This window comes from Pyrgilauda ruficollis, unplaced genomic scaffold (assembly GCF_017590135.1).
Source record: "Pyrgilauda ruficollis isolate IOZ18807 unplaced genomic scaffold, ASM1759013v1 scaffold31, whole genome shotgun sequence".
In the NCBI taxonomy this organism is placed as follows: domain Eukaryota; kingdom Metazoa; phylum Chordata; class Aves; order Passeriformes; family Passeridae; genus Pyrgilauda; species Pyrgilauda ruficollis.
The window spans coordinates 5,565,509-5,592,999 of NW_024524489.1; the positions used below are offsets into that span (position 1 = coordinate 5,565,509).

The 27,491-nt window shown below is 42.7% G+C and overlaps 1 protein-coding gene across 9 annotated transcripts in view; it reads left to right on the plus strand.

Moving 5' to 3' along the window:
* Positions 1 to 27,491, plus strand: part of RIN2 (Ras and Rab interactor 2) — a 71,336-nt gene that overhangs the window by 32,380 nt on the left and 11,465 nt on the right. For 8 of the 9 annotated variants that reach the window (XR_005955681.1, XR_005955680.1, XM_041474070.1 and 5 more), the window contains 8 exons: positions 3,689 to 3,881; positions 4,104 to 4,215; positions 6,083 to 6,155; positions 8,227 to 8,318; positions 11,371 to 12,495; positions 19,765 to 20,070; positions 22,987 to 23,118; positions 25,212 to 25,375. Coding sequence is in view for 7 of the 9 variants with exons in the window: in XM_041474070.1 (XP_041330004.1) it covers positions 3,689 to 3,881; positions 4,104 to 4,215; positions 6,083 to 6,155; positions 8,227 to 8,318; positions 11,371 to 12,495; positions 19,765 to 20,070; positions 22,987 to 23,118; positions 25,212 to 25,375 (2,197 nt within the window). In the remaining 2 variants the exon portion in view is untranslated. Of the gene's footprint in view, positions 1 to 3,688; positions 3,882 to 4,103; positions 4,216 to 6,082; positions 6,156 to 8,226; positions 8,319 to 11,370; positions 12,496 to 19,764; positions 20,071 to 22,986; positions 23,119 to 25,211; positions 25,376 to 25,876; positions 27,204 to 27,491 lie in introns of those variants that run through there. The other variant, XM_041474076.1, reaches the window with a different exon arrangement.

Sequence of the window (27,491 nt, forward strand, 5' to 3'; positions counted from 1 at the left end):
TGTTTATCTTGGCAATTACCTCTCTGTATGGGTTTGCTCAAATCTAAGGAAACTTGCATGAGTCATGTGTTTTCTTTAGTTCATTGTGAATAGTGTTGAAACCTACCTTTCCCACAGAAGAGGAACTGTGTAGCAGCTTTGAATTAAAGCAGACCATTCATTAAGGCTGATTTGTGTTTTGATTTTGAGTTTAATGTGACCTGGTCAGACTGTCTTTTATCAGGAATCTTTCTTTTTTTCAAAATCCCAAACGAATAACACAAGCCAACCAACCAAACATCCTCCAACCTGAAAGTAAAACCAGGAGAGGAATTTAGTTGTTGCATAATATACATATTTTGTGAGCATATTTTGCTAGCATTTAGGTTACAGCAACTTCTTATTCTTGTTAGTACATTTGAGTTAATCCATGGCTCATGAATTCAAATGGTTATTCTTTCCATGCAATTGTTTCCAGAGTAGTTACACGCACATCCCAGTCCCAAATAATTTTAGTCTAACTCTTAACATATAATGAGTTTCGAGAACTCCCGTGCGTTGTCAGGGTTTGACTGTATGTCTATTGCTCAGATCATTAATTAAAATTATTTTAAGAAAAAAAAAGCAATCTAGGAATATGATGTTCAGTAGTGCTAGGCCACTGCAAATAGGCTGTCAAAACAGACCAGTGAGGATTTTTTACTGCATTTTCTCCCAGGCCTTGGGAAGTGGCTTCTTGTAGGTTGCATGTGGTTTGCCAGGTGTGTTTTTTCCAAGGTGTGCTTTTTCCAGAGTTTACCAGGTTAGATGTTTCTCTCTGCCTCCTTCTTTATTATTTGGGAATAGGAAATAATTGTTTAAAAGTGTTTTGTATTCCTGTTTACCTCACCACAGATTGCAATAACATTCTAGCGCTGATTTATCTGAGTTGCATTGGTGTTGTTTGAACCATTAGTGTTTAGGAGTGGCAGAAATTCTGGTCATGATCAGATATTCATAATCTCTGTCTTATTTCTTGTGGGAGCAGAAGCAGCTGCCCCAAGGAGGTGCCTGTGTATGCAGGTCAGAGTTTCCTCCTTGGATCTCAGAATGTGGGAGGGATTGTGCATGTAAATACCTGGAGGTTTGAAAAACCTGATAGCCCCCCATTCAAGTTTATGGTGGTCTAGGGGGTGTGGGACAGCACAAAGCCAGTCAAACCAAAGAGGAGCATCATGACCCTACGTGCCTGTGTGAACTCTTGCCAGGTTTAGGTGGTTTTGTGGTAGCAAGCAATGCCAGGCATTCTAGCTCATACCAGTCACACACCTTCTTTTGAATGTGAGGTAGCTGTCTTCAGTAGGCAAAAAACTTTTCCCTCTTGGATATATTCCCCCTTGCAGCATGTTAAGTTTTCACCTCCTGACCAAGGGGAGTGGAAATGATTTGTATCTAAGCTTGCAGGCAGCATTGGTGTGTAACTCGTACCTTCCCACAGCTCCCTGTGTTTGTAATGCAGCTAACTGGCACTGAGGGTGAGTGGGGAATTTCTGAGCAATATTTACTGGAGGTACAGCTCAGGAAAATGCTTTTGTGGTTTATGATTTGACTTCTTGGAGATTCATCCATTGTGACACTGGGCTCTGCTGGGACTGGTTGAAAAGGGAACCCAGTATTCCTACTGAGGCAGTTTCAGACCCAGTCTGAATGACTGATGTAAAAAGTACTTCCCTCTTGCCCCCACTGTGTTTCTGTGTATTTTGTGTCCCTTGAAGGCATACTGGCAGTCAGTAAAAGCTTCTAATGTTTGTGGGCAGGGGTGGGAAATCATCTGCATTTGAGATACCTTGGAAATCTGACAAGCATTGCATCATAAGTAAGAAAACAGAAAGAGGAAAAAATAAAGAGGCAAACGCTGGTAGTGGTAATTGATCCAGGTAATGAAATGTCAAATGATTTTGCCTCCTCTTATCTGGTCATACAGTCAAAGTTCTCTTCCCCATTTACTTTCCTTGCTTGCCCTGTGCAGAGATTCTGCAAGTTGCTGAACAAAGCTAGAATAAAGCAGTTTGATTGTTTGGTATTTTTCTGTTGTTTGGTTGGTGGATTTTAATTTGGTTCAGCTTCTTTTCTTTGGTGTGGTTTTTTTTGGGGGGGCAGAGAGGCTTTTTGTTTGTTTTGAAAGTAGGCAGTGCTCCTGTTCTTGTGAACTCTGTACTTGCTGAGGGTACAGTAGCTGGCATAATGAGGATGGTAAATGCTGTTAGTGATGCTTAGGGCTTGTCCAAAGCATGGAATTCAGAAGAACTGCACAGTGTGCAGTGGGGAAGTGGAGCTGTGTTGTCCTCTGCTGCCCAGGGCCTCTCCTGCTGCAGAAAAGGTCTGAAAAGGGAACACATCCTCTGCTGACAGCTCAGGGAGTCATTCGAGCTTGCAGGGTGCTTTTTGTCTGTTCCTGAATTTTGTCATCAGGAAGCTGTTACCAGAATAACTGCTCCATAGTGATTTCTAGCATGGGGAGAACCACAGGGTGTGGTTCAAAAATGTGGTTCTAGCTCAAAAATGAGGAATTTGAGCCAGCAACACTACTGGGTGTTCTGTATTATATGGATGATGGTGAAGCTTTGCATAACAAAAGGAGTTCTCAAAGTATTCTGTTTATTTGGATTTTTAGTAACAAGAATCTGCAGCCCTCAAGAACTCTACTTCTTTACTGAATGTAGCAGTAACTTTAGATGCCCTGCTCCAAATAAATTTTAACCTTACATTACCTTGCCTCATTCACACTTAGCTTAGACTTTATTTCTCACATAGCAGTCAATCCACAGCCAAAGGAATTTGGAGCATAAATATACAATTACTTATTTGTTTCTGATCCTGGGAAGTGTAGTATTAAAATGTGAGGTAAGGACCTTTCATGGCAAAAATGGAAAAAAAAGTAAATATTTACTGAACTTAGGAGTATGATAAGAAGTGACTGCCACTTATGACATATTTTTTAAGGAAGCTGTGCCTTAGGGAGGATTATTTGGGGGTTTAACTTTTTTTTCTTGTTTCTTTCTTGGGTTTCTCATCTCTTTCTCATCTCCTTCCAATCTGACCTCTTAGCAGAGGGGAGAAAAGATGGATATGCAGCTGTGAAGGCAGCAGAGCTGCTGGAGCAGAGAGTAGTCTGGGCATAAGGTGAAGTGATGCTGGTTTCTGGACTTGTGTTGTAAAAATAATCCCTCCAAACAGACAGACAAAGTTCTTGTGTGTGGTGCAGTGATCACCAGTAGGTAGTGGGTTGCTCCATTGTCAGAGTATTGAACAGATTTTTCTGGCAGGCAAGATTTCTGTGGGTTGCAGCATTTGCAATTGATCTGGGAATAAAAGTGTCTGAATTGCATAAATATCCTTGAAGAGAAGTTTTTCCATATATTAGCACAGCAAAGAAGGCAAGTGAAATGTTCTTTCAATCACATCTGCGCATGCAAATCTACCTGAAGTGGAGGCTGAATTTCTCCAACCTCACAGAGGAATGCTAAGGCTTATCTTCAAGCTGGCTTTGAATTGAGAACCTTTAAAAGAGAATTTTTGTGTATGCTAAATATAAGAATTCTCAGTAGGAGAAGTACCAGCCCAGAGTGTCAGCAGTGCCATGAGCTCTGTGGTAATTCTGTTCTCTGGCCTAAGTGATTGTTCATAGGAGGTTAGCATGTCTAATTTTTTTTTTCTAAATTTTCCACAGTCTAATAAAGGATATGGATGATGTCTCTCCTGAGAAAAATGATGTAAAAAGCTGCCCCCGGGACTCTGGATATGACAGCCTATCCAACAAGCTAAGCATATTGGACAAGCTCCTCCATACTCACCCTGTGTGGCTGCAGCTTGGTCTGAACGATGCTGAAGCCATGGAAATTTTGCGGACACAGCCTCCTGGGGTAAGAATCTTAAGTTTCTTTAAGGACATGCTTTTCCCAAATGTTATGCTGCCATTTTACACCCAGGTGTTGAACTCAATACAGTAATGACCAAGTAAAACTACAGTATGTTTTAGAGCAGATATCATGAGCTTGTTGTGGTTCCTTTTTGTCTATAATTTGTATTTATTCTGGCATCTGTGGTGAAGCTAATACCATGTCCTTCTGCCTTCCCCACAACAGATATTTCTGGTTAGGAAATCTGCAAGGCTGCAGAAGAAAGTCATCTCTCTGCGTCTGTCCAGCGACTGTGGGTCCTGCCTGAAAGAATTTGCCATTAAAGAAAGTACATACAGTAAGTTGTGAGTTACGTACTTTTCAGCTCTTCCTTAGGTACTTTTCCCCTATAGGATGCAGGAGCATTTGCACTGCTGAAAACCACAGCAGAGGATACCCAAAGTCATGCAAATCATGCCATGGGCTGCCTGTGCTGCTCTCTGAGGTGGGCTCTGGGAGTGGGTCAGGCATACTCTGCCAGGAGGAGAGCAGACATATAGAAACACTTCAGACTGCTTCAGCTGGAATGTTTCCATTGTGTACCTTGATGAATCCAGTATTCATTTATTTTTATGGGTAGTTATCCTCTTAGAAACTTACATGTCTTTTGTAGAAACATGGTCTGTAATGCTGTCTGCTTTCAGTGAAATGTCCTTGCATTTCCTTGTACTCAGGGGACTGTTCTTGAATGCAGCTTTGTCATGAGCTCTCTGCAACTGAGGTGTGGGATGGATTGTTAGGTTTGTTTTTGTTGGTGGTGGTTTTGTTGTTGGGATTTTTTGATTGTTTGGGTTTTTTTTGTGTGTGATAGCTAAATGGATTTTAACCTGTTAGAACTGTTTCTGTTGCAAGATCAATGATTTCTCTTTTTAATTCAAGTTATATTTGTTCTTTCTTTTTTAGTAGAAATGAGCAAATGTTAACACTCCAAATTGTTTTGAACCAATAATGCCTCATATCTTTAGAAGGGAGGGTGTGAAAAATAAGTTTCAGATTTAGGAATGAAAAAAAGGAAGCTGCAGCTGGTGAGTGTATGTGGTGCTGAAACTGCAAGTGGAGCAAATATTTCATTTTAACAAGAAAGAGAAAACTGGAGAAAATTAGCAACAATTTCAGTTAAACATCCCTGAAATACAGAGTCTATAGTTAACTTCTGTTTGTGTTTGTAAAGTGACATAATTTTAGTTGAGTTTTTCCTTTTTTTTTCTCTCCCTCCCCTGCACCTAGGAACAAAAAATTAATTATATGTGTCTGGTTTTAATTCCAGTTACAAGCAAGGCAAGGCAAAGAGAAAGTTATCAGTAATAGTTGATGTAAGTGTGGTCTAAGGCTGTGTTTATAGGCTTGTTATAGTAATAAATCCCATCTAGAAAATAATTACATACTGTCTTCTATGAACAAAATTCTTCCACAAGGGGGAAGTATTTACTGATGATTTTAGCCGTTTGACACAGCTGAGGTTTTAGACCAGAGGCAAAAAAATCTGGATTGTTTGACTCTAGGAGCTTCTTCTGCTTGATCTGTGAGATTTGCTACTGGCATCAGAGAGAGCCTGAGGTGATCATCATTATTATTGAGAGCAAGTATTTGTATCAATGAGGAACAATGGTATCAAGTGGGGAAAAATGAAAGGCACTGCTCCTGTCTTCCTCTTCCCTTGTGCAAGGCAATGGCATGTGACAGCTGTTGGAGTTTTTTAAGGGTTTTCAGGTTAAAAGGTTTTCTTGGAATGGATGAAAATTTATCTCCCTTTAGGTTCTACACACCTAGAGTGAAGTGAGTAGAATAGAATTGAAGAGGAGGAAATAAGATATTTAAAGTTAGGTATATTAGTACACTGGGCAAAAAAAGCCTCAGTTATTGATTTGTTGTCTATTAGCAAAACATTGTGCAGACCTCATCACACTTAATCTGTTTTACAGGAATTAGACCATATCCTTGGAATACAAAAGCAGACCAGCCACCAAGATTATCAGTATTTTCTTGAAAATGTCTTCAGCAGGAATATGTACTCCTCTACAGAGTTGTTTTCTCTTAATCAAATAGTAGCTAGTTTGATGGTGAAAACTTACTAACTTCATGCTAAAATCTAAGATATATTTTATTAAACTGTTTTAAGAAACAGTGGATTAATGTGTGATTGTTTCTTGTAACTTTCTTTGCAGCGTTTTCCTTGGAGGGGTCTGGAATAAGTTTTGCTGATTTGTTCAGACTCATTGCTTTCTACTGTATTAGCAGGTAAGGTGGTGCTGTGTTCCAAGCCACATCTGCTAGACCATCTCAAGAAAATGAATTTTGGGGAGTTGGTTCAGCTATTGATGCTATTTTTGTTGCCAGTCTGCAAATACTCCTGGATAGCCTAGAAGGTAATGGTAGAGATCAGAGATGAGTTTTGGAAGCAAGTGTCTCTGTCTTACTTCATCCTGATTATTGGGAGGCTGGTGTGATTTTACCCACCCAGCTGTGAGGTGCTGCCAAGCTGAACTTTACTTTAGCTGATATCTTGTGATGCTTTCTTAAGTGCTCTGTAGCTCATGTAAAAACAATCATAAACTAGCTTGCAAAGTCCATTTCTTGGAATTGCTGGTGAGAATAATTTTCGGAGCATAATAGAAAAATGTGAGATATGTAGAATATGACAACTAAGAGATGTCAGTTTAAATGGGGAATGACAAAAACGGCCTTGTCAGCTTTGCAGTTCATGGTTGCCAAACTTGTTTTCCTGGTAGTATGCAGAAAAAAAGTAGCTGGTGTTTTTATCCTTTATTTTCAATTTGACTTCATTTTACTGGTGAAAATTTCCAGGCTGATGCTCGAGCCTTGTATGTACACACAGACAGGACACAACCCAACTGCCCAGGTGCACATTTTCTGAAGGAAGTGAGGAGAGACAGCTGTGATAGTCTTGGTCCTTTTACTGCATCAAGGCTCCTGTTCATGCTGACCATGTGATGATTTCTGGTGTGGGCTGGTTTTGGGCTGCTGTGCTTGCTGGTCTTGTTTGTGGTGGAGAAGCATCTTGGATCCTTTTGCTACAGCCTCTGTTTAGCTGAGTTGTATGTGCATGTAACAAAAGCAGCATTGATACCACATGGGTAATTGGTCAGAACTCAGAAGAGAAATTAGCTGAAAATGCGTTTAAACATAGTTTATTGAGGAGATGTAAAAGCAGCATTGATACCACATGGGTAATTGGTCAGAACTCAAAGAGAAATTAGCTGAAAATGTGTTTAAACGTAGTTTATTGATGAGATACTCCTTATCTTGTCACCCTTTCAGTCCTGCCTGCTTGCCAGGCTCTGGTAAATTCTAACTACCCACAGGGTCATTCAATCAGCAAACAGAGATTTCTTGCATTAGTCTATCCATTTTCTTTCACCGAAGGTTCAGTATTGTTTTGTATAGACTAAAGGGGGCAAATAGGTAGCTATTGTGAAAAAGAGACAGTACCATTTGGTACATCACAGGAAATCCAGGAGGATTTTCTAAAACCAGAGGGAGTTTCTGGCAGGAGGTACCCAAGCAGTTTTTATGAGGGTTTACCTGTTTTTGACTTGCGACCGTGGTGATGATCTGGACTCTGGATTTTCTGTGGTACCATGTGAAGTGCCTTTCAAATGCTTTTCAGCTAGTGTATCAGTCTTGTGCATATGCTTGGCTTGAGTGTGAGTGGAATTCTGAGATCCTGTTTTTTCAAGAAGATAACATAAAACATAGAGAATATTTATGTGATAAAGACCCACTCTGTGTCTGTGCTGGAGCAGATGGCTGGCTTGTTCACAACGTTAAAACCAAAATTCATGCTGACACCAGTTGTGTAGGATTCTCATTTAGTCTTAGTTCCATGGATACTTCTACTACAGATGTTGCTGTTTAGCAGCATTTAGTTAGAATAAAATTCTTATTCTGAAAACTGGAATAACAGTCAAGAATGTATTCAGAAAGTGAGAAGCTTTTTTGAAATGTTAGGGCAGGTAACAAGTTTGCATCTCACTGATCTGCTTGTAGAAGACCAGGTGTAAAAGCTTCTGTTGGAAAGGCAGAAAATACTGGATGGCTCTGTGGAAATGATCCTAGGGAAAGTCCTGGGCACTTGACTGTCATTTGCCCTTCACACCACTGTGCAATGTAAAGGAGCTGTGGGGTTGGTAAAGTAATGTTTAACTGTGCTGTGTGTTTAAGGATCTTGCTTCCTGACACAGCTCAAGAAGATAATCAGAAATCAGAGACTGCCAGTGTTTTTAGAAAAAAAGCTTTTCAAACTATGGATGTTGCTGAAAACCATAATGGTTTTTCTCTTTGGAAACAGGGATGTCCTTCCATTCACACTGAAGTTGCCTCATGCAATTGCTGCAGCAAAGACAGAAGCTGAACTTGAAGAGATTGCTCAGCTTGGACTGAGTAAGTAGTTCTCTACAAAGATGTCTTTTCCTGTAGCACACCTGTAACACTGAAGAAATAGGCTGTATCAGTAAATAGTTCATACTGGTTAGTGATGATACAAACTTTTGTATCATCTTGTTTAGAAAAGCAGTTTCTCTTATTTGGGAAGGCCAGACCTTCTTCTGGCCAAGGAGTGGTGCTCTTCCTTCCTTCTGTGCCTTCTGTGGTATTTTTGTTAGTGCTGTTTCTTCCTTCTTCTCTTCCCTCTCTGGGCAGCCTTTGGGCAAAGCAAATCTCACAGTCCCCACACAGAGGCTGATGTGGCTTCTGCTCCAAGACCTAACGTTGTCTGCATGCTCACAGAGCACTGGCTGTGTGAGGCTATATAAAGCACTGGCTTTATTATTTATTGTGAGAAGAGTGTATGAGCTGAGGTCCTCTGTTGATAAAACTTCTGTTCAGATTGACATAGAAACTTAAAGTGGTGACTTTTGAGATCAGTGCCTCAATGAAGTGGCATATTTAGGAAATGAGTGTATATATGATGGTGTAGAATGTATCCATAGGCAGAGTGTTAGGTGAAATTTTAAAAATACCTTTAAATAAAAGGGTGTCCTTGCATCACTTGCTTGCTTCAGCCAAACACAGGCTCATTGTAAAGCATACCTTGAGCTCAGGGGAGGTGGATGCAAAGCCTCCTGGGATTTGCAACTTGGGCACCACCCAGATGAATCATTAAGCAGCTCTGTATTGAGCAAAGTGCTGAGTGGCTTCATTTCCTTCTCCAGGAAGGGAAGGTTGACTGTCAGCAACCTTTGTTGCAGTAGAGTTTTTTAATAATCTTTGATTTTGAAAAGGATCCTCTCTAAATCAGTGTTAGCATGAGGATCTCTTGAACTGTCTGGTGGGACTTCGCAGTACAACCATACCCAGGGATGTATTGCTGTGCTTTGCATTTTGGTTTGCTGCAGTAGCAGTGCAATTAAAGGGTTTGTTTTAGATAGGAGAGAAATTACTTCTTCACTGCTTGTCTGCAAGTTTAGGTAATCAGGTGCAACTATGGATTATCATGGGAATAGAGGCAAATATGGTACTCTGTTTAGATGGGAAAAAGAAAGTAAAAGGTCTGACTGGGATACAGTGTAATGAAGACAGTCTCCCAGTGACACATGGAAGCCTTAAAGTAACATGAGGTGAGTCTCTCCAGAGGGGACAATAATGGTAATGTTGATCAAGCTCTCCAGGCTGACCACACTTTGTCACCAGTACCCCAGAGCACTGTGGCCTACTTGCTGCAGGATTAGTCTTGCTCTTCAATAGCCTCTGCGTTGTGTATGTTTTTTCTGTAGCTACTACATTTGAAAGCTGATGGATCAGTGTCTGTGTAATTGCTGTATTTGGGATCAATTACCTGATATACACCAGATGACAGTTTCCATGAGCTAAAAGCAGGCAACAAAGTCGAGATTTTGATGGAGTTTTAGCTGTCCATGTGCAGAAGAGCACACCAGAAAGTCAGCCTTTCAATGCTGTGGACTCAAGAGAGGCCTAAAAACTCCCAACAGCCCTTCCTGTTAAGTGTGAGTCTTCTTTGAGGAACGTGTAAGCACAGAACCCTGTGGTGTGTGAACACAGGGCTGTATCCCCTGTCACAGCTCTCTGGTGCAGTAGGCTCAGAGGGAGAGCTGCACAACACAAGTCAATAGCACATAGCCCAGCAAACCACATCAGGAGGAACTTCTGGTAAAGTTTTCAAGGCTGTTGCCAACCTGCAAGGTTTCATGTGCTGAACACACGATTCTCTCTGAGTCTCCCCTGTTGTTTCACCTGCAGGGTGCTTACATCATGTGTTTTTGCAGCAGCCACGTGCCAGGCACAGGCACTGAGAGGTCTGCAGGCAGGATGTGAAGTCATGAAGCTGGGAGCACCAGCAACATGGCATAACTATGCAGAGAAACGTGCCTGTGCCTATAGACATTCTCTGGCATGGCCTGTCACCGTGGGCTATTTCCTGTCTTCTGCCCCGCAGGCAGGACCTGGCTGTTGGCATGGACCTGTTGTGGATGCTTGGCATTCGTGCACTTGGGCCCAGGTATCATTGCTCAGTTGCTTCCAGTGAGCCATCTTGACACACTATGGGAAAAGGACCATGTCAAGATTGGCAAATTTTAGCTAAATCTCCCTCCTTTGGTATTATGCCCTTATTTCAGCATGATTGCTGCCTTCAAGGGCGCATCTGGTTTCAATCTTCATGCCTTCAGGCACCGATGCTCTTTAGCAGTGACTCGGTTGCACAAACATGCTGACACTTGTCTGGGATAAGTGCAGAGGCTGCAGCTGCAACTTGCTGCTGTAGCATAGGTTTTCATGCTGCTGGTGTGGGACTGCACACTGGGTCATTTATTTGTCTCTGCAATCTGTATTCTCAGGAAAACTGTCCCCACAGCAAAGGCAGGGCAGCAAGCCAGTACCTTCATTAGACACTTGAATGCTTGGTCTGCCTTGCTAAAGGTGATGTGTGCATCCACCACAGCAAAATGTGAGCTGCCTTTTTGTCTATAGTTTCATGTGTTCACTATGAAAAGAAACTGAACCAAGATACTTGTAGAGTTTCTGGAAGTGGCCTTTAGCTGGTGTAAATCGGCTTAACTATTGTCTTTAATGAAGTGAGCTTATTAATACCAGCTGAGAATCTTGCCTTATTTCTCCTGAGTGAGATGCTAGTGAGAAGTTTGTGTTCATTTCAGTCTCAAGCCAGTAAGAAGTATTCTGTTACAGTCTCCATTCCTTTCTTTGATACTCAGTTTAATTTTAAGCTTAGTGGGGTGATTGGAAGCTGTGTGTTGGTCATGGTATTTATAAATGAGTGAGAGCAGCCCCAGGAATGTAGCATACAGTTATGTCTGGTGGTACTTTAAGAGGTTCACTTGGACTTTTTTTTTCTCCTTTTAATTAATAAAACCTTGCCTAAATTTCTCGATATTTTGAACTGGTGTTGTTGAGTTGAATGTTCTGAAATCCATCTGCATGGTGTTTTGCATTCTTACGTTAATGCAATGATGATTTTCAGACTTTTGGAGCTCCCTGGCTAACAGCAAACCCCCGGATCCTTCACCTCCCTGTAGGCCTGTGCCTTTGGACCGTGCTCGCAAAGACTCACGCCAGCTCTGCCTTATAAATGGAGTGCATTCTATACGAACCAGAACGCCTTCAGAGCTGGAGTGCAGCCAGACCAACGGAGCGCTGTGTTTCATTAATCCCCTCTTCTTAAAAGTGCACAGCCAGGATGTCAGTGGAAGTCTGAAAAGGCAGAGCCCGAGAACTCCAGACGTGAATGGCACAGCGAGGCCTCGCTCCCCCCCGCCCCGGCCACCACCTCCTGCTATTAATAGCACCCTCACGAGCCCACAGATTTCCAGGACTATAAAGCAGGCGAGCATGCCAGAAACAGTCAGCCATAAGAAGGAGAGGGGCTTGGATTTGCTGCAGAACAAGCCCACCCCGATTCCGCCTCCTCGGCTGAAGAAGCAGGCTGCGTGCTCCGAGGCAGACAGTGCCTCCAGGAGCGCGGCAGCGCTCCGGCCTGACTCCGTGTGCGTGCCCGAGGCAGCCGCGGTGCCGCGTGAAGCCCTGCCCGAGCCGGCTCCAGCAGCTCCCAAAAAGACTCCGGCTGCCATCTCTGAGTCACACATCCCGTGGAATGGAGGCAGGCAGAGACTGAGCGACATGAGCATTTCCACCTCCTCCTCTGACTCTCTGGACTTCGATCGGAGCATGCCGCTCTTCGGCTATGAGGGGGACACCAACAGCAGCCTGGAGGACTTTGAGGGGGAAAGTGACCAGGAGAGCATGGCACCCCCTTTGAAGCCCAAGAAGAAAAGAAGCAGTTCGTTTGTTCTCCCCAAGATTGTGAAATCTCAGCTACGGAAAGTCAGTGGAGTTTTCAGTTCCTTCATGACCCCTGAGAAGAGGATGATTAAGAAAATTGCAGAGATGTCCCGGGATAAACGCACCTATTTTGGATGCTTGGTACAGGACTATGTCAGCTTTCTCCAAGAAAACAAGGAGTGCCACGTTTCGAGCACTGATATGCTGCAAACAGTTCGTCAGTTCATGACCCAAGTCAAGAACTACTTGTCCCAAAGCTCCGAACTTGATCCCCCAATCGAATCACTGATTCCTGAAGACCAAATAGGTAAGAAACACTGTCCTGTGTTTTGGGGGGAAGGTGAAAATGTGTAATCTGTGTTTACAGCGATAGTCTTTGTCCAGTTCAGGAAGGTGGGGCTAACTTGGCTAGTAGAGCTTGAACCACCAAGTATTTGAGTCTTAAAACAACCTCCCCCTCCATTCCCCACCCCAAATCACACTGTCAGCTTGGAATGATTACACTACAAAGTTGTTCATAAGAAGTTATCTTTAAAATAGGTGCAATGCAGACTTTTTTTACCTGTGATTATAACTTTTTTTACCTGCTCTACTGTTGACAATAGCGAATCCTTTATTTGCTGGCACACATGTTTTTTTCTCTGAACTGGACTGATAGAGTTCGCAGGGGTTGGTCTAAACTGCCAAATCTGGCCATAGGGATTGTAGCTGTAGAACTAGAATTTATTCAAAACCAATGACATTTAAGAGCAGAGAGATATTTTATGACACCTTAGTTTTGAAATAAATCTGATTCCTCCAGACATTCTTAGTCACTTCTAGCAAAGCTGTACTATCTCTGCACTTGAAACTAAATAAAAAGAGATGTAAGAGCTTTAGAAAACAAACATGTGCAGGAGAGAGAAGGGGCTGCTGTTTTCTGTAGTTTTCTGTACTTCTCTGTTAGATGTCTTTGTGAGTAGTTATGGATGAACTATATGTTAGAATATATGTTTTAACAGGAGAGACAGATTTGTGTATCCAAAAAAGTGAAATCACTGCTGCATAAATCTCGCTGCCTCTCTTGCAGAGTCTGAGCAGTATTTGTAAAAGAGCCTGTAAGCCACATTTAAGAGGTAAACACGCCTCAGGGCAGAATACTTTCCTTGTGAGCTCACTTCAGTCCTAATTTGTTTGTTTTTCTCCCTACCCCAGTGTCCCAACAGTTGGCTCAGTGCAAAATTGGCAAATACTTCCTTCCCTGGGACTAGAGGGTATTTTTATATTGACATTCTGTCTGTCCTTGACCAAGATGAAGTATTCTCATGTAACCTCAGCTTCATTTACACAAAGTCAAGCAAAACTCACAAGGACTGCTAAAGCAAATACAAAAATGTGAAAAGTGTCCCCAGTATTGAGACTCAGAAACATGTAATACTCTCCCAATAATAATAAAGACTGTTAGATGGGTGTTAGGTGGGAGAAAAAGCACCAAATTAAGCAGGAGATGCAGGCATATTTTTGCCTGCCTTTCTGTAGAGTGCTGGATATTTAACAAAGCAATACAGATCGAGTTTGGTTGTAATTTTGTGAAAACCTAGTTTGTTATGTAGTTTTCATTTCACAAGGGTGTGGTTTAATCGGACTGTGGGTCTCCCAAGACTGGAAAAAATGTTCTCTGCTATTAAATGTTTCAGACTTTGGAGTAGCATAAGCTATGAAGTATAAGAACTAAAACTGCCCTGGTTTTCTTCAGTGACAGTCTAGTTTTGATCATGTGACTAAACACAATTAATTATAAATTGGGCTGGTTTAAACAAAGAAAGAACTTGCTTTTGAATCATGTACTGCCTTTGGCTTGAGCCAGCAAACAACTGCAGTGGATCAGAAGCATCAGATGTTGCTGATCTAAGTAGATAATTATGTGACGGCAAAATTTAGTCATCCCTATGGAGAGCTTTTCATGAAGTAGAGCCCTGCCTGTTGTCCATAGTTTTCCTTGACTATTTCAGTATGGAATTGCAGCCCAAATTTTAACATTGTGAGCAGTCGTTTATCCTCTCTTGTCAGTTCGCACTTCCGTGGTGCAGTTTTTTCCTCCAGCGTGTCAGCCTGGTGCTGGATGTGTGCTTCTGGGATAATGCTCCTCCTTTCTGAGTCATTCAGGCTTTGCTTTAACCCTCTTTTGTCTCCTGAACTTCAGCAGCTGCTGGAACAGCTATCCCAGGTTTAGTGAAGCCCTTGGTGTTTGGAACTTCATTCAGTGTCTCCATAATGATCTTTTTGATCATGTAGCTTTTCTTCTAGAACTGCATCATAGACTTTTGCAAGCAAAAGACTTCTGGAGCAGATCTTTTATCTTCCCAGATAGGAGTCCCATCAAATTGTTAAGCTTCTGCAAAATCACTGGGAAAATATCCTCCAGGGTTTCTAGTCCTGACAGATGCCTCCTGACCTTAGCACTGTAGGCTGTTAACCCACCCTGAAGCAGTGAGACTCCCAGTGTTGGGACAGAATCAAGAGTAAGGCACATGGCTCTTTATTGTTTAAGGATGAATGTAATTTCTTTTTTTAAAAGACATCCACGCCTCAGTTTGTATCCACAGAATGAAGACTGGTCTGAGGAGACCCTGATAGTCTAGAGCTGCTTGATCAGCAAATATTTGGGAGTTTTTGTTTGTCTTTTCATCTTTTCCTGGCTTAGAACAGAACAGAGTCAAGTTGAATGCTGTCACTTTGAATGCTGTCACTTTGCCAAGTGGGATCTAACATCTGACATCTAAACAACTTCAGTCTCAGTGCCCGAATCTGGCCCTGAACCAAGAAATTACTGGTTTAAACCACTTGTCAGTAAGGTACTAACTGATCATGTGGGAACGTCCCTAAACAATACCCTCTATTACTTGTTTTGGTATTTCTAATACGTTAGGGATGTTTTAATGCTGAATGTTTAAGAAGCTTGGAGAGAATGTGCTGGTCCCTTACTGGCAGTCCATGCCTTGTTGAAGGTCATTGGGTCTGTACAGAGGAGTTGCAGACGGACAGAGCTGGACAGACTAATTAACTGAAGCCCAGGACTGACCCCTATGGTACCTCTTTTCCAGTGTCTGTCTTGTTTGACAGTCAGCCATGGGTACTTGTGTTCTCAGTGCAGTGTTCTGCCCACTGTTGATGCACACTGCTAATGGTTATTATGGCAAGGCAATATTTCCCTTGTTTGTTTATATGGAAGGTGCACAGAATTAGACCTATGGGCCTTAAAAAGGTTAAGCAGCAGCCCAGCCCAGATCCCCTCTTCTTTACTGATCCAGTTATCCTCCTGAAGGAATTAGAATGGTATGTCACTATTTCTGCTTGAAAAACTCATGCCAGCTGGTTTTTTCACGGTGTCACTTTTTAGGTGCTTGTGCATTTATTTTGGTGTCCTGTCCTTCGTTGTTGCATCTTTTCATGTTGAGCTTAGTGTTACAAACACATCCCTCAGTGCACCTCCTTTCACCACAGGAGTGAGGGGACAGGGCAGGCAGGAAGCAGTGGTAAAAGTACTGAGCAGAGGCAGGGAACCAGGTTCTTTTTCTGACCATCCCTTGGATTTCCTTTGTGACTTTTTCCCCGCTTCTTTTCTTTCTTTTCTTTCCTGCTACTTCAAGAGAAGACATGTGCTTACCACACAGCTATAGCATGAGTTTTAAGTAACTCACAGCTGCTTAAAGCAGAGCACACCTAGCACAGATAGCTGTGTGATTTTTTGGTGTGCTTTTGTGTAGGTCACATGAGGGGAGGCTTGCTTTGCACCCCTAGTTGCTAGGTCTCTGCCACCAGTGCCTGTAGATCAACCACCTCAGTCTGACCTCTGTTTTCAGGGTTGTGCTGATTTGGGTTGTGTGAGGTCTTACTTTCAAGTCTTGGTCCTGTGGAGGAGATTGCCATGGATGCTTGGCCATCACGTTGTGGTATTCCAAAGCAACTTTCTGCTTTCAGCTGCCAGGCAGTGTGACCTGTGCAGGACTGTGCCTTTTTGTGGTGGTTCTCAGGATCACTCAGCCTGCTGCTGACCTCTGATTTCCCTGGTGAATGGTTTGGCCATGGTAAACAGGGCTTGAGTGTAAATCGAGGGACTGGAATGTGACAGTCACGTAAGTGGAGCAACAATTGTTGGTAGGTAGCAGGGAAACAGAGAGCCTGGAAAAAAGCCTGAAAAGGTGAGAGCGTGCCTAGAATTTGGGGAAGTGCAGGCTGTAAGGAGGCTGTGTAAGGACACTGGCAATGACTAATATGTTGTCCTGTCTAGATGCAGACTTGTGTGGTTGGCAGCAAAACAAAAATAGCATGTCAGCACAGGATACAGATGTGTTTCCACAAGTTACAACGAAACTAGCTGGCTGGCCTTTACAATTCATTTATCAAAGCACTTCCAGTTCCCATTTTCAGGCTACAGGCTAATTATAAGCATTTCAGGAACGATACACAGTGTTCAGTTCATATTATATTCAGTTAAAAAAAATAATATCTGAAGAGTATCTGTTTTGATTTTGAAGTAGTAAGCATCCTGGGAGGATATTTGAGAACATGCATCTGAAATAAACAGAATTTTTGTTGCTGATTTGGATCTTAAAAATATACAGAGATGTTAAGCTAAAAATAAGTCCTCAATTCACAACTTAGATAATGATTTGCCTGGGAAACCCTCATATACTTTTTTGTGACCATCAGAAATCAAACAATGAAGACTGCTGCTGGCTGAGAATTGCTTTGTGGGATCTAACCCAAAAACACCTTTCTCTGAAAGTGGCCAGAAGAAACAGTGCTGAAGAAAGGGTCACTGGCTGGGTGGTCTGGCCCCAAACATGCTCATAGGTGCCATGGCACTGAATATTGTTCTAAGACTCAGATCACAAAAAGTGCTGTCCTAACAGGCTTTAATAATAATACAATTTTTTTGTAAGCTTTGTATTTTAGGATACATATGGGTATTACTGTTGACCATTAAAAAAACAGTCCAGCCCTTATCAATTTTGTTGCTGTTAGCCTTATCAGCTTGTTAGATTTTGCCACTTTTTCATTTGAGGGCAGAACTCAGTGGTTCTCACATGTGTGCCAAGAATTCATAAAGGAGAAGAAAAGGTTGTGTGTTGTTTTGATGGTTTTTGTGTGTGGTTTGAAGGATTTTTGTGTGTTGTGGTTTTTTCTTTGTTTTGTTGTGTCTGTGTGGAGCACAGCCACGAGTTATATGATCCCTTCCTCTGTGCTGCTTCAGAATTATTTCAAGTTTCCATGGAAACTGTGGAAATGTGATCGAGTAAATTTCAAAGCAATTTCCAGGCACTGCTTTTGGATCCTGTGACAAATAGCAAACATGAAAGAAACCTCCTTGCCATCTTGCACAGCTGTAAAAATGTGCATGGTTCATCTGTGGAAGTGGCACTGCCTTTGGAAGGGTTGAGGGCAGAAACCATGAAATCCACTTCTCACCTACAGACAGCGAGCCTGGCCCCAGCCAAGGACTGCGGCTCTGGGGAGGAATTTTCTGTCCCAGCAGCATCCAGTTCCTGTGGGATCTGGGGAGGCACTGCTTCTGCCTCCTATTCCTGTACAGGATCAGTCACATCCAGAAACATCCTGAGCTTCCCAAGCTCCTGTGAACAAATGTTGTGATGACCCCTCTTTATTGAGATGAAGGATGGCTTGTGCTCAGTATTCATCTACAAAACTTCCAGTGGAAGCCTGTGGAAGTTCAGCTTTCATGGAGATAGAGCTCTCTCACTTTGCATGATGTTTAGCAGCACCAACTGCTTTAATTAACAAGACCAGCTGGTTGCAATGCACACTGCAGAGGTGTTCCTCTTAAAAGCAAAGCAGCTGGTGTTTTTCCCATTTGAAAAAAATCAGGTAGTAGAAATAAAGAAAGCTGAATTGCCAAAAAAATAGTCATCAGTGAAGATAGCAAGGAATGATTTGTTAATTCTAGAATAGAAATTTAGCTAGCCAACGTACCTGTGGGTGAGACTGGTGCGTTTTTCTTGGTGGAAAAAGTGTTTCTGCAATTGTTTCTGCCCCATGAGCCCTGAGGATTGCTTTGATGGCAGGGAGAGGCAGTTTCTGTCTCTGTGCAGAAGGGTGATGCTTCTATTTACCTGGCTGGTTTGGTGCTGATTGTGTGGCTCTACCAAGTACAATAGATAAGGATCAGTCGTTTGAAGTGTTGCCACTTGCTAACGTAGCTAATGGATGGCTCTGCTCTGGTGGGAAGCTGGATCCAGCCCTGGCCGCTGTGTGAGAGGCCACCAAGAACATGTCTCAGATTATGCCTTTTTTAGTGCCTTTACTGACAAATACAGAAAAAATGCTACATATGAAGTCAAGGCACCGTAGGAGGAGAAGTGTGTGTGTTAAGGGTGTTTATATGGGAAAGAGAGGGATGGAGACCCAAAAGGAAAAAGGGCTGGACACAAGAATATGGAGAGAAAAGAAAGAGGCTGTAGTTTAAAAACACCACAGAAGTACAGGCAAAGAACCTGGGACGGCATAAGGTTTAATGAAACTGTAATGAGTCACTGTTACTAACAAGAATGTCCACTGCTAATTTGTGTAAACGTGTGACCTGGCAGTGACACAGCCTCTCCTCTGAGCTCTCAGTCCTTGTGCTCCTCTGGTCCATCTGCCTGCTCTAGGCTCTGGTCCTGCCCCGCTCTCCTGCAGGGATGGCACAGGAACATTCCCCACCATGTTTCCCACCACAGTACAAATAATCGATGTAACTTAAGAACTAATGTAAGCTGCATTGCCATAAGGAAGCTGAGAAAGGAAATTAGCTTTTACAGTAAAAGTTTGCAGAGAAAGTGTTGAGCAAAGAGCTTTCTCTGTTGACACCGTCCATACTATGAAAACAGAGAATGAGGGTTAAAAAAAAACTGGCGTAGAACAAGAATTACAAATAAGCCCTGAAGTTAGCAGTTACTGTGCTGTGTGCATACAATTGCCAAAGAACTTCAAACTTGATGACAAAGCTGTATATAAGCTTGTGTGATGAAATCTGAAGCTGGACAAACACAGCTTGGTTTTCATTTATAGTTTAAAGCCTGTAATCTGCCCAGCTTCGTAAAGATCCTGACAAAGTTGAGCCAAGTTTTAGGAAATCTTCGTTGAGTTATAGTTTCCAATGGAAACTATGCAAAAAGGACAGGCTTTAATGCCAAAGGAGACAAAAATTATGATTTTTGAAACACATGACTGTGTTTCACGTTAGGTTTCGGAGTTAAAGTCTAAACTTTAAAATAAAATTTGCAGACTTCCAACCAACAAAAGAAAAACTTTAATAGACCCACAGGTTTTTTGTTGGTTTGTTTTTTTTTTTACTATCCGTAGTGTGTGGGTGTGGGTTTTTTTATTTACCACATTGCCAGAAATGACAATTCAATATGGATTCTGCTCTGCCTTCTGTTTTCGTGTTAACAAACATCTGGAAACTCATCTTGTGTAATAAATGGGCCTTAGAAAGTAGGTTTTGCTCTACAGGGTCTCTTTAGGGAATGGCTGTGTTAATGCTGGCTCTGCCTTTGAGGGGGAAGTCAGCTGGATTTGTGTTTTCCTGTTGCAGATGTTGTGCTGGAGAAGGCCATGCATAAGTGCATTCTGAAGCCGCTGAAGGGTCACATTGAAGCGATGTTGAAAGAGTTTCATACCACAGATGGTTCCTGGAAACAACTGAAGGAAAACCTGCAGCTGGTGCGGCAGAGGAATCCTCAGGAACTGGGCGTGTTTGTCCCAACACCAGACTTTGTGGACGTTGAAAAGATTAAAGTCAAGTTCATGACTATGCAGAAGATGTATTCACCTGAAAAGAAAGTCATGCTGCTGCTGAGAGTTTGCAAATTGATTTACACTGTCATGGAGAATAACTCAGGTATGGTGCTTCTGGTAGTTCAGGTTCACTGATCTTTCATACCTGATGTTGTCTTTCGGAGGAATCAGCCCATCTCATTCTGCAGACAGGTCTACTGCTGGAGCTCTTGTAGCTTCTCCTTCCCCTTTTGAGAGGAATTCTTGCTCTCTGCTTCTGACCTGCTGTCTCTGTACTATCTGGCTGCATGTCTCAAAAACTCAGTGTGAAGCAGAGTTGTTGTCATGGGTGGAGTGCGAGCTTCAGGCAAAGTTAATTGGAGAAGCCCTCCCGTGGTGCAGGAAGGACCCTCGTGCTTTCTGAACTCCTTCTCAGAGAGGAGCCTGGGTGCAGCTGGATTCAGTCTTAGCCCAGACTTTGTCAATGGTTTAAAATCCAAGGAATTATAGAGGTGTGATTGAACCTTTGTAAAACTTGGTCCTGTAAAACAGGATTAAGGATGACAAACCAGATAGAGTCGTATCAAATGAATTATTTAATATGATAAATGATTAGACCAAAAAGATATTAATCTGAATTATTTACTACATAGTGTAGAAGTAAAAACTACTAGTATAGTCTAGTATAATGTAATGCACTATATCACAACAATTATAATAGAGAAATTATATTAAAGCTAGCAAAAAGACCCAGAACAATTACTGAATAGAGATTGATGTTTCTTACTGAGACCAACGACCAGGGGTGCCAAATCTCTTTTGCTCAGCCTCCAGGAGTGGCTGTGAGGGGCGTTCCCACCCACGGGAGGAGTCTCCACACACACTCCCAGAAGGGAAATATTAGAAGATCCTGCCATTTGAAAGCAGGACTGGACTTTTAGAGTACAAAGTGATTGACTGTCAGCCAGATGTCTCCATGCCAGCTGTGTCAGCCTCTGCGTTTTTAGATGAGGATACTTTATTTGCCACATCAATATCAGGCTGCTTAACTTTGGGGTTGATGAGTCAGACTGGGTTTAGCATAATTCAACACCAAAAGCAGCATGACACCACTTCTTAGTTCACCACTGATAACTTTGCAAAACAGGGCATTGTTTTACCTCACTCCAGGCAGAGCATCCTACAGATGTGAAGCAATTGAAAAAGAGCAGCTTTCCTTAACTGTAGTTGCCTGGCAGAAAGGCTGTCCTGTGAGCCTGGAATTTAACACTGATTCTAAATGAGTATTTGTCTGCAAATTGTAATAGAGGTAACACCATATATTTAGCTGTTGTAATTCAATAGCATGTATGCAATATGACAACTACAATGGTTTTATCTTAATGGGTGCAGAAACGCAGCCTCTAATCCAGTATTTTTGGCTTGCTGTGCCACTGAATGTTCTCATTTGGACGCTTTCTGTCATGCTTTTGGAACAGAAATTACATCTATTTTTGCACTGTAGCAAGAACCCTAAAGCACCTTTGAAACCTAAATACTGAAATGGCACTACAGTCCAGTCAAGACCTGCTGAGCAGTCAGTGGTCCAAAATGCTGTGCTGGATGGCATGAATTTATAGGTGCAACTGTGGCATTCTCTCTTGCACACTGCTATGACAGGTCATGAGCTAAGGTGTAGCAAAGCTGTGGTAGTGGGAGATTTTTTCCCCTAAGTTAGTATAAGCTGCTGCAGGTGCTTAGCAGTTCTCTTTCTAAGGAAGCACTGCATGTGCAGCTGGGTCTGGTGCAGATCAAGACACCTACTTTCCTTGGAGATTGGAGATGAATGGTGAAAGCTCATGGCTGTTAAAGCCCCCCAGGTACTTTTACAAGATTTAGGACTGAGCTCCTGCCCAGCTTATTATTGTGTTTCAAAATCCTGCATTTTAAAAGGGGATACGGGGGTCTTGGCCTGAAGTTCTCTAAACTCATCTCTCTCTACTGTGATGTTACTGGATTGAGTAAGGTATTTCCAACAAGCACAAGGAAAATACTGAGAGACTGCTGCTGCTCAGGTGCTGCATTGGGAGACTTGAGCTGAGATGTGGCAAGTGCTCATTAGGCTGTCTTATTTTGTCATGTGAAGTTTTTTAAACGTGGCATTGAGCCAGCAGCTGTTTGAGTATCCATACTTCCAGCCAGGTAAGTGTGGTAGCTGGAGCGTGTGCCTCAGCTGGTGTCACTTGAGTTTCAGCAGAGTTGTGAGCTGGCTCCTGCTCTGGGCAGTTCTGAGTGACCATCACATCTGTTTTGCAGTGAACACTGTTTTGCCCGACCCAGAGATTTGGCCACATTGAGATTTCTGAACAGAAAGTCAAAATGCAGGAAAAGTGCCAGGAGCACAGACAGGCCTAGGTACAGCACAGTCTTTGTGGATCACTGTCACTCCAGGTCCTTAGAGTCTCTCCCCATCTTTCTTGTAGGCTCCCTTCAGGTGCAGCACCTGGTGTTTGTAGAACACCTCTCTGATGTTTTTGACAATTGTTTGTCAAGGAAATGAGTTGAGTTTTCTTGTCAAATCTAACAGGCTTTTATATTCAGGCTTCTCTGCTGTGGGATTCATACTCAGAGACTGGTATTTGTGTCTGGATGCTTCCAGAAAGTTGATACAATCCCTGGATGTCTAAAGAAAATGCTGTTCATCACCTCTTAGGCAATGGTAGCAGTGCAGGTGAAGGTCAGGCCAGACTGGCATGGCAGCCTTTTCAGCAGTTCACAGTTGAGCTGCTGCCAGTGTGAGCCCAGTCTCTGAATTTCCCTTGCATGCCTCCAGGTGTGCATCATAAGATCTGTGCCAGTTTGAAGGACAGGATTCAGCTTGTCTCCTGTACAGTGAGTGTCAGGTGGGGTTCTCTTTGCTGCACATTGGTGACTTTAGGAGGTTCTGAAGTAATACAGACATGCTGGGTAGAGAAGGCACAAAAGAGTGCTTTCCTTTCAAAAATGGGAATTGCTGAAAAAATGTGGTTTGTTTTCACTGCCTGTGTTCCCTTCAACCCAGGGAGGCTGTATGGAGCTGATGACTTCTTGCCTGTGTTGACGTATGTGCTCGCCCAGTGTGATATGCTGGAGCTGGATACCGAAATCGAATACATGATGGAGTTGTTGGATCCATCCTTGCTGCATGGAGAAGGTAATCTGTTTATTTTTACTAGAACTGCCTGAAGGACTAGTGAGGGGGTGTTCTGAATCCTATTAAGGGGAGACCTAATGACAGTGATGTTGATAGTGTAACAAAGAATGTCATCATCATTTCCACTGCTGGGCAGCCTGCAGAGCACCAGCCCCCGCGGCTGGAAAATCTGCTGCCGTGTGTTGCTTTGTGAGCAAATACATTGTTTCCAATCCGTTTTGACTCAGCAGGCAAACACATGCACTGTGCAGGTGCCCGATGGCCTTAGCCTTTTGTGCCTGAAAATTTCCTGAGAGGATTTAAGGGGCAGCAGCACCCAGCAAATTGTGAGGCACATAATGAGACTTGGCTTCTATGTTTTGTGAAGACTTCTGGGGGACTTCTTTGCACCTTTGCAGAAGTGCTTTTGAGAATGTTGCCCACTTTTAATGATCTTTGCTTCTTCCCAGTATTTGCTTCTCACAAAGTATTTTTATAAGCTCTAGCAGTATGTTTCCTGAGGCATTTCTTGAATGAATGCTAAAGTCTGCTGCAGGCAAGGAAATCTGCCTCCTTGCAGTTTCCATGGTAATATTTTTAACAGAGCAGTTTTCTGCAAGGCCCTGGTAGGCCCCAGAATCTAAAAGGTTTGTGAGGAGGTTTGAAGGCTCTTGCAGCCAAGCTTAACTGTGTGTTTAGGCATATGTGTGTGTTTCCTGTTCCTGCTATATCCTGGCTTTCTGAAATTGCTTTTCATGTATCCTCTTGCATGCTCTTATGCCACAATTCCTTCAATTTGGCACTAGTTTGTTCCTTGCTTGGTGTACAGAGCATCCTTGAGTGCATTGTTAGGAGTCTTAGCATGGAAAATACTTGAGATGTGAAGCTGGAGATCATTAACATGCTTTAAAAGCAGAAAGGTTTACTGGACTATTAAGTCTTGTTGTTTTGAATACAGCAGAGAAAGTCTGTCTATTGGCTGGGCCTGTCATTGGCACTAGCTCAGCTCTGCTGTGCAGAATAAATTGTGTGGGGCTTTAGGGTTGTGCATTTCAACTGTAATGTATTGTCCAATGTGTCTAAAGGGTCTTGCATGAATTTTATGTGTTCATCTTGTTGCAAAGCTAAAGGCTGAGAGGGAATGCTGTCAGTAATACAGAAAATACTACTGTGGGCATCCAGTGCATCTCTGAATGCCTCTGAATAGACTGTGCTCTTAGCTGAACACTCCCACCCAAATAGTTGACTTGAAAAAGAAAAGACAGCATGTCTTTTGTTTCTCCTGGTCGCTGCGGGCTGTTGCCTCCTGTTGAGACTCTTTTACGTTGTGACCCAGAGCTTCTTTTGTACATTGGCAACTCTGTTGTGGCTTTAATTTGTTCTCTACTCCTGTAATAAAGGTGGAGTGTGCAGGACTGTACACACCATCTCCTGAATTAGTTGGATGTTCTGGGAATGCTGAGAAGGTGATGATAGATGAGTAGTTGTTTTAAAAATAAAGGCAACTTTTTGGGATGATTCCAGGGTACAAGTCTCACACTCAGTTGCTGCTTTATTGCCCCTGAGGGTGGTTGCTTTTAAGCTGGTGAACACATTTAGATTGTTTTTTATTTTGTATCAACAGGCGTGTTTATTTCATCCATCATTGAAGCCTGGGAAGAAACCAAAACACTGTTAGAAAATTATTTAGAATAAAGCTGGTGTTCCAAGATTGGAGGAGTAAATACTCAGAAGTAAAGGAGTTACGAGAGTTGTTGGTTTTCATAGCTTTTACAGAGACGGGGCAACCGAGAGGAGTTTTAAAAAAAATTTATTCTCTTATCAGTCATTTAAGGAATGGCTTTCCTCAGCAGGAGTGGACCCAAGGCTCTGCTGTGTAATATGGAGCACATGCTATCCCTGCGTGTCTCTGAGCAGCTGAGAACACACCCTCCAGTGTCGTGCAGGCCAGGAAGGGTTTTCCTTTTGTGTGTAAATATTCTGACAACTTTCATATCTGTGTGTGTGTGTAGCTGGGTGCCTCTCTGTGTGCATTTATATATACCTCAAAGAAAACTGCCTGTGCTTGTGACTGTGACCACTCTGAGGAGCTCTTCCCTTGCTGTCCTTCACAGGGGGCTATTACTTGACAAGCGCTTATGGAGCACTTTCACTGATCAAGAACTTCCAGGAAGAACAAGCTGCCCAGCTGCTCAGTTCAGAGGCCAGAGACACTCTCCGGCAGTGGCACAAGAGGAGGACAACAAACAGGACAATACCTTCAGTTGATGATTTTCAGGTAGAACTTAGGGCTGAAACAGAAAATGGGATGATTGTGTTGCTGGAAATACCCATTTGAGAGGTATCATTCACAGCAAATTCCCTTGGCAGGGCTGAGATTATGGCTGGCAAATTTGCCTCTTTGAAGTCTTCACACTCACTTTTTATCAAACAGTTTCAATATGATGGTCTGAAGAAAACACTAAATAATAGAGCTTTCTTACCTTCCCCTTTAAGTCATGTGAAGCGAGAACAAACTGCATTGTATCTTAGGTTCAGCTGTTTTGCACACTTTTTTGTTCAAAAGATCAAATCCAGATTTCCAGGGGTATAAATCAGCCCAGCTGCCCAATAGCCAGTGGTGACTAAAGCAGGTAGCAGACAGGAGAGGTGGGAGAAACGTTCCCTGACAGTTTTGAAGTTTAAGCAGGCAGCAGAGTTCTGTGATATGGATGTCCTCACATTTCCTTGTGTTTTGTTTTTTCTTTTTTGTCCCCTGTGTTCTGTACTGCTCTTCCAGAGTAGGGCAGTACCTTCAGCTGGAGAATAACAAAGCAGTGGTTATCACTTCATCTTCTGAACCCAGGCCTGCATCTCTTCCATCTGCTTTGGACTGACTGTTAAGGTGCAGCAGTTTGTGAGCTGAAAGAGGGGAGGGTGTTTGAACTGGGAAGAGAGGATTTACTCCTTGGAATTCAGCTGTCTGCACTTAGGAAGAGGAGAAGCCATTACGAGCAATTCCAGTGTCCAAAGCCTGCCCATCTCCCTGGAATCCACGTTCTGTTCTCCTGACCTGTACTTAGGCGTCAGATTCCAGCAGCTGGAGTCTTTGTTCTTTCTGGCAAAACTCTGCACTTTCCATAGGAGCATCCAGCACCTTATTTCTGCTGGGTGAGGAAATGACAGAAGATTCTTTCTGCAGGATTTTGTAGGAGGTTCCATCTTCTCTTTCTCTTCAGATGAACTTGGTCCAGGCTCAGTGTTCACTTGGATGCAGGAAGCAGGGAAGAGTTGGCACCAAGTGTGTCCAGTGCTTCTCCTGCTGTTGTCTCTTTCAAAAGAGAGCCTCCAATTAGTGGATCCCACCACCCACAGGACGTGCTTGGCACAAATGCAAGTGTTTTGCTGTCTACTCAGAATGGCAATTTTCTCTCTTCTCTCTCTCTGAGTCTTGCAGTCCTGAAATGGAGCACCTTGCCTACAATCAGCATGGAACATGTCTGCAGCTCCAGTCATCTTCCTCCCAGGGAAACAGGCTGTGCTCATGGCATTTCTGTGCTGCAGTCTCACAGCCTTGCTGGCTCTTGGGCCCTGGACGCTGTCTTTCCACCTTCCCTAAATGGATGGAAAAGCAAAAACCCCAGTACTTTGATGATGATGAAATACAGCTTTCTGGGCATCTGTAAAAAAACTTCAGCCTTTCCTTTTCCTTCCAGCAATCCTGCCCATTTAAAAACTCGTGCTTTTCAAAGCAGGTCTTGTGTGTGGTAGCTTAATTAAAAATTAAATCTAGTGTGTTTTGCCCTATTTAGGGCTGGGTTTTTTCTACAAGTTCTTCAAACCAGGTAAAAAAACTGGCTTAGTTCTGTTCAGTCAGACTCAGCCCCAATTTTTAAAATCTATTGCAGAGCTTTAGTGTTCAGTCTTCGCGGTATCAAGAAATACTTGATTAGACAAGAGTGCTCTTTGGAACTTAAGTCATTGGAAGGTTCTTTTCAGTCCTAGCCTTTAACAGCTTGTTTCTGTGAGACCTAAACTTCTACCATTGGGATTTCACACGCTTAATTTATTCATCATACAAACCATGGGTGCCAGCTCAGTCAATAAACAGCTCTTTCTCCCTGTAATTTTTTCCATCTCCTTCAATCTTAGTGCATTTTAGTCTTTAATCCAAGCTAATTTTTTTTCTTTTAAAACTGTCTCTGGTTTAGAGACAATTTTAGGAGAAAACGCTCTGGAATGAACATTTTCTCTAAAGAAAATGGATTTTGGCACTCCCTTCCCACCAGTATGAAAGGAATTTCTTGGATGAAAATGACAAAAACCATTTATTGAACAAACAAAGTGCTCACAGGGAGAAAATTAATAACTGTTGGGTATTGAAGCTCCTTGCTGCTGGTGGATTTAGAGTTCCC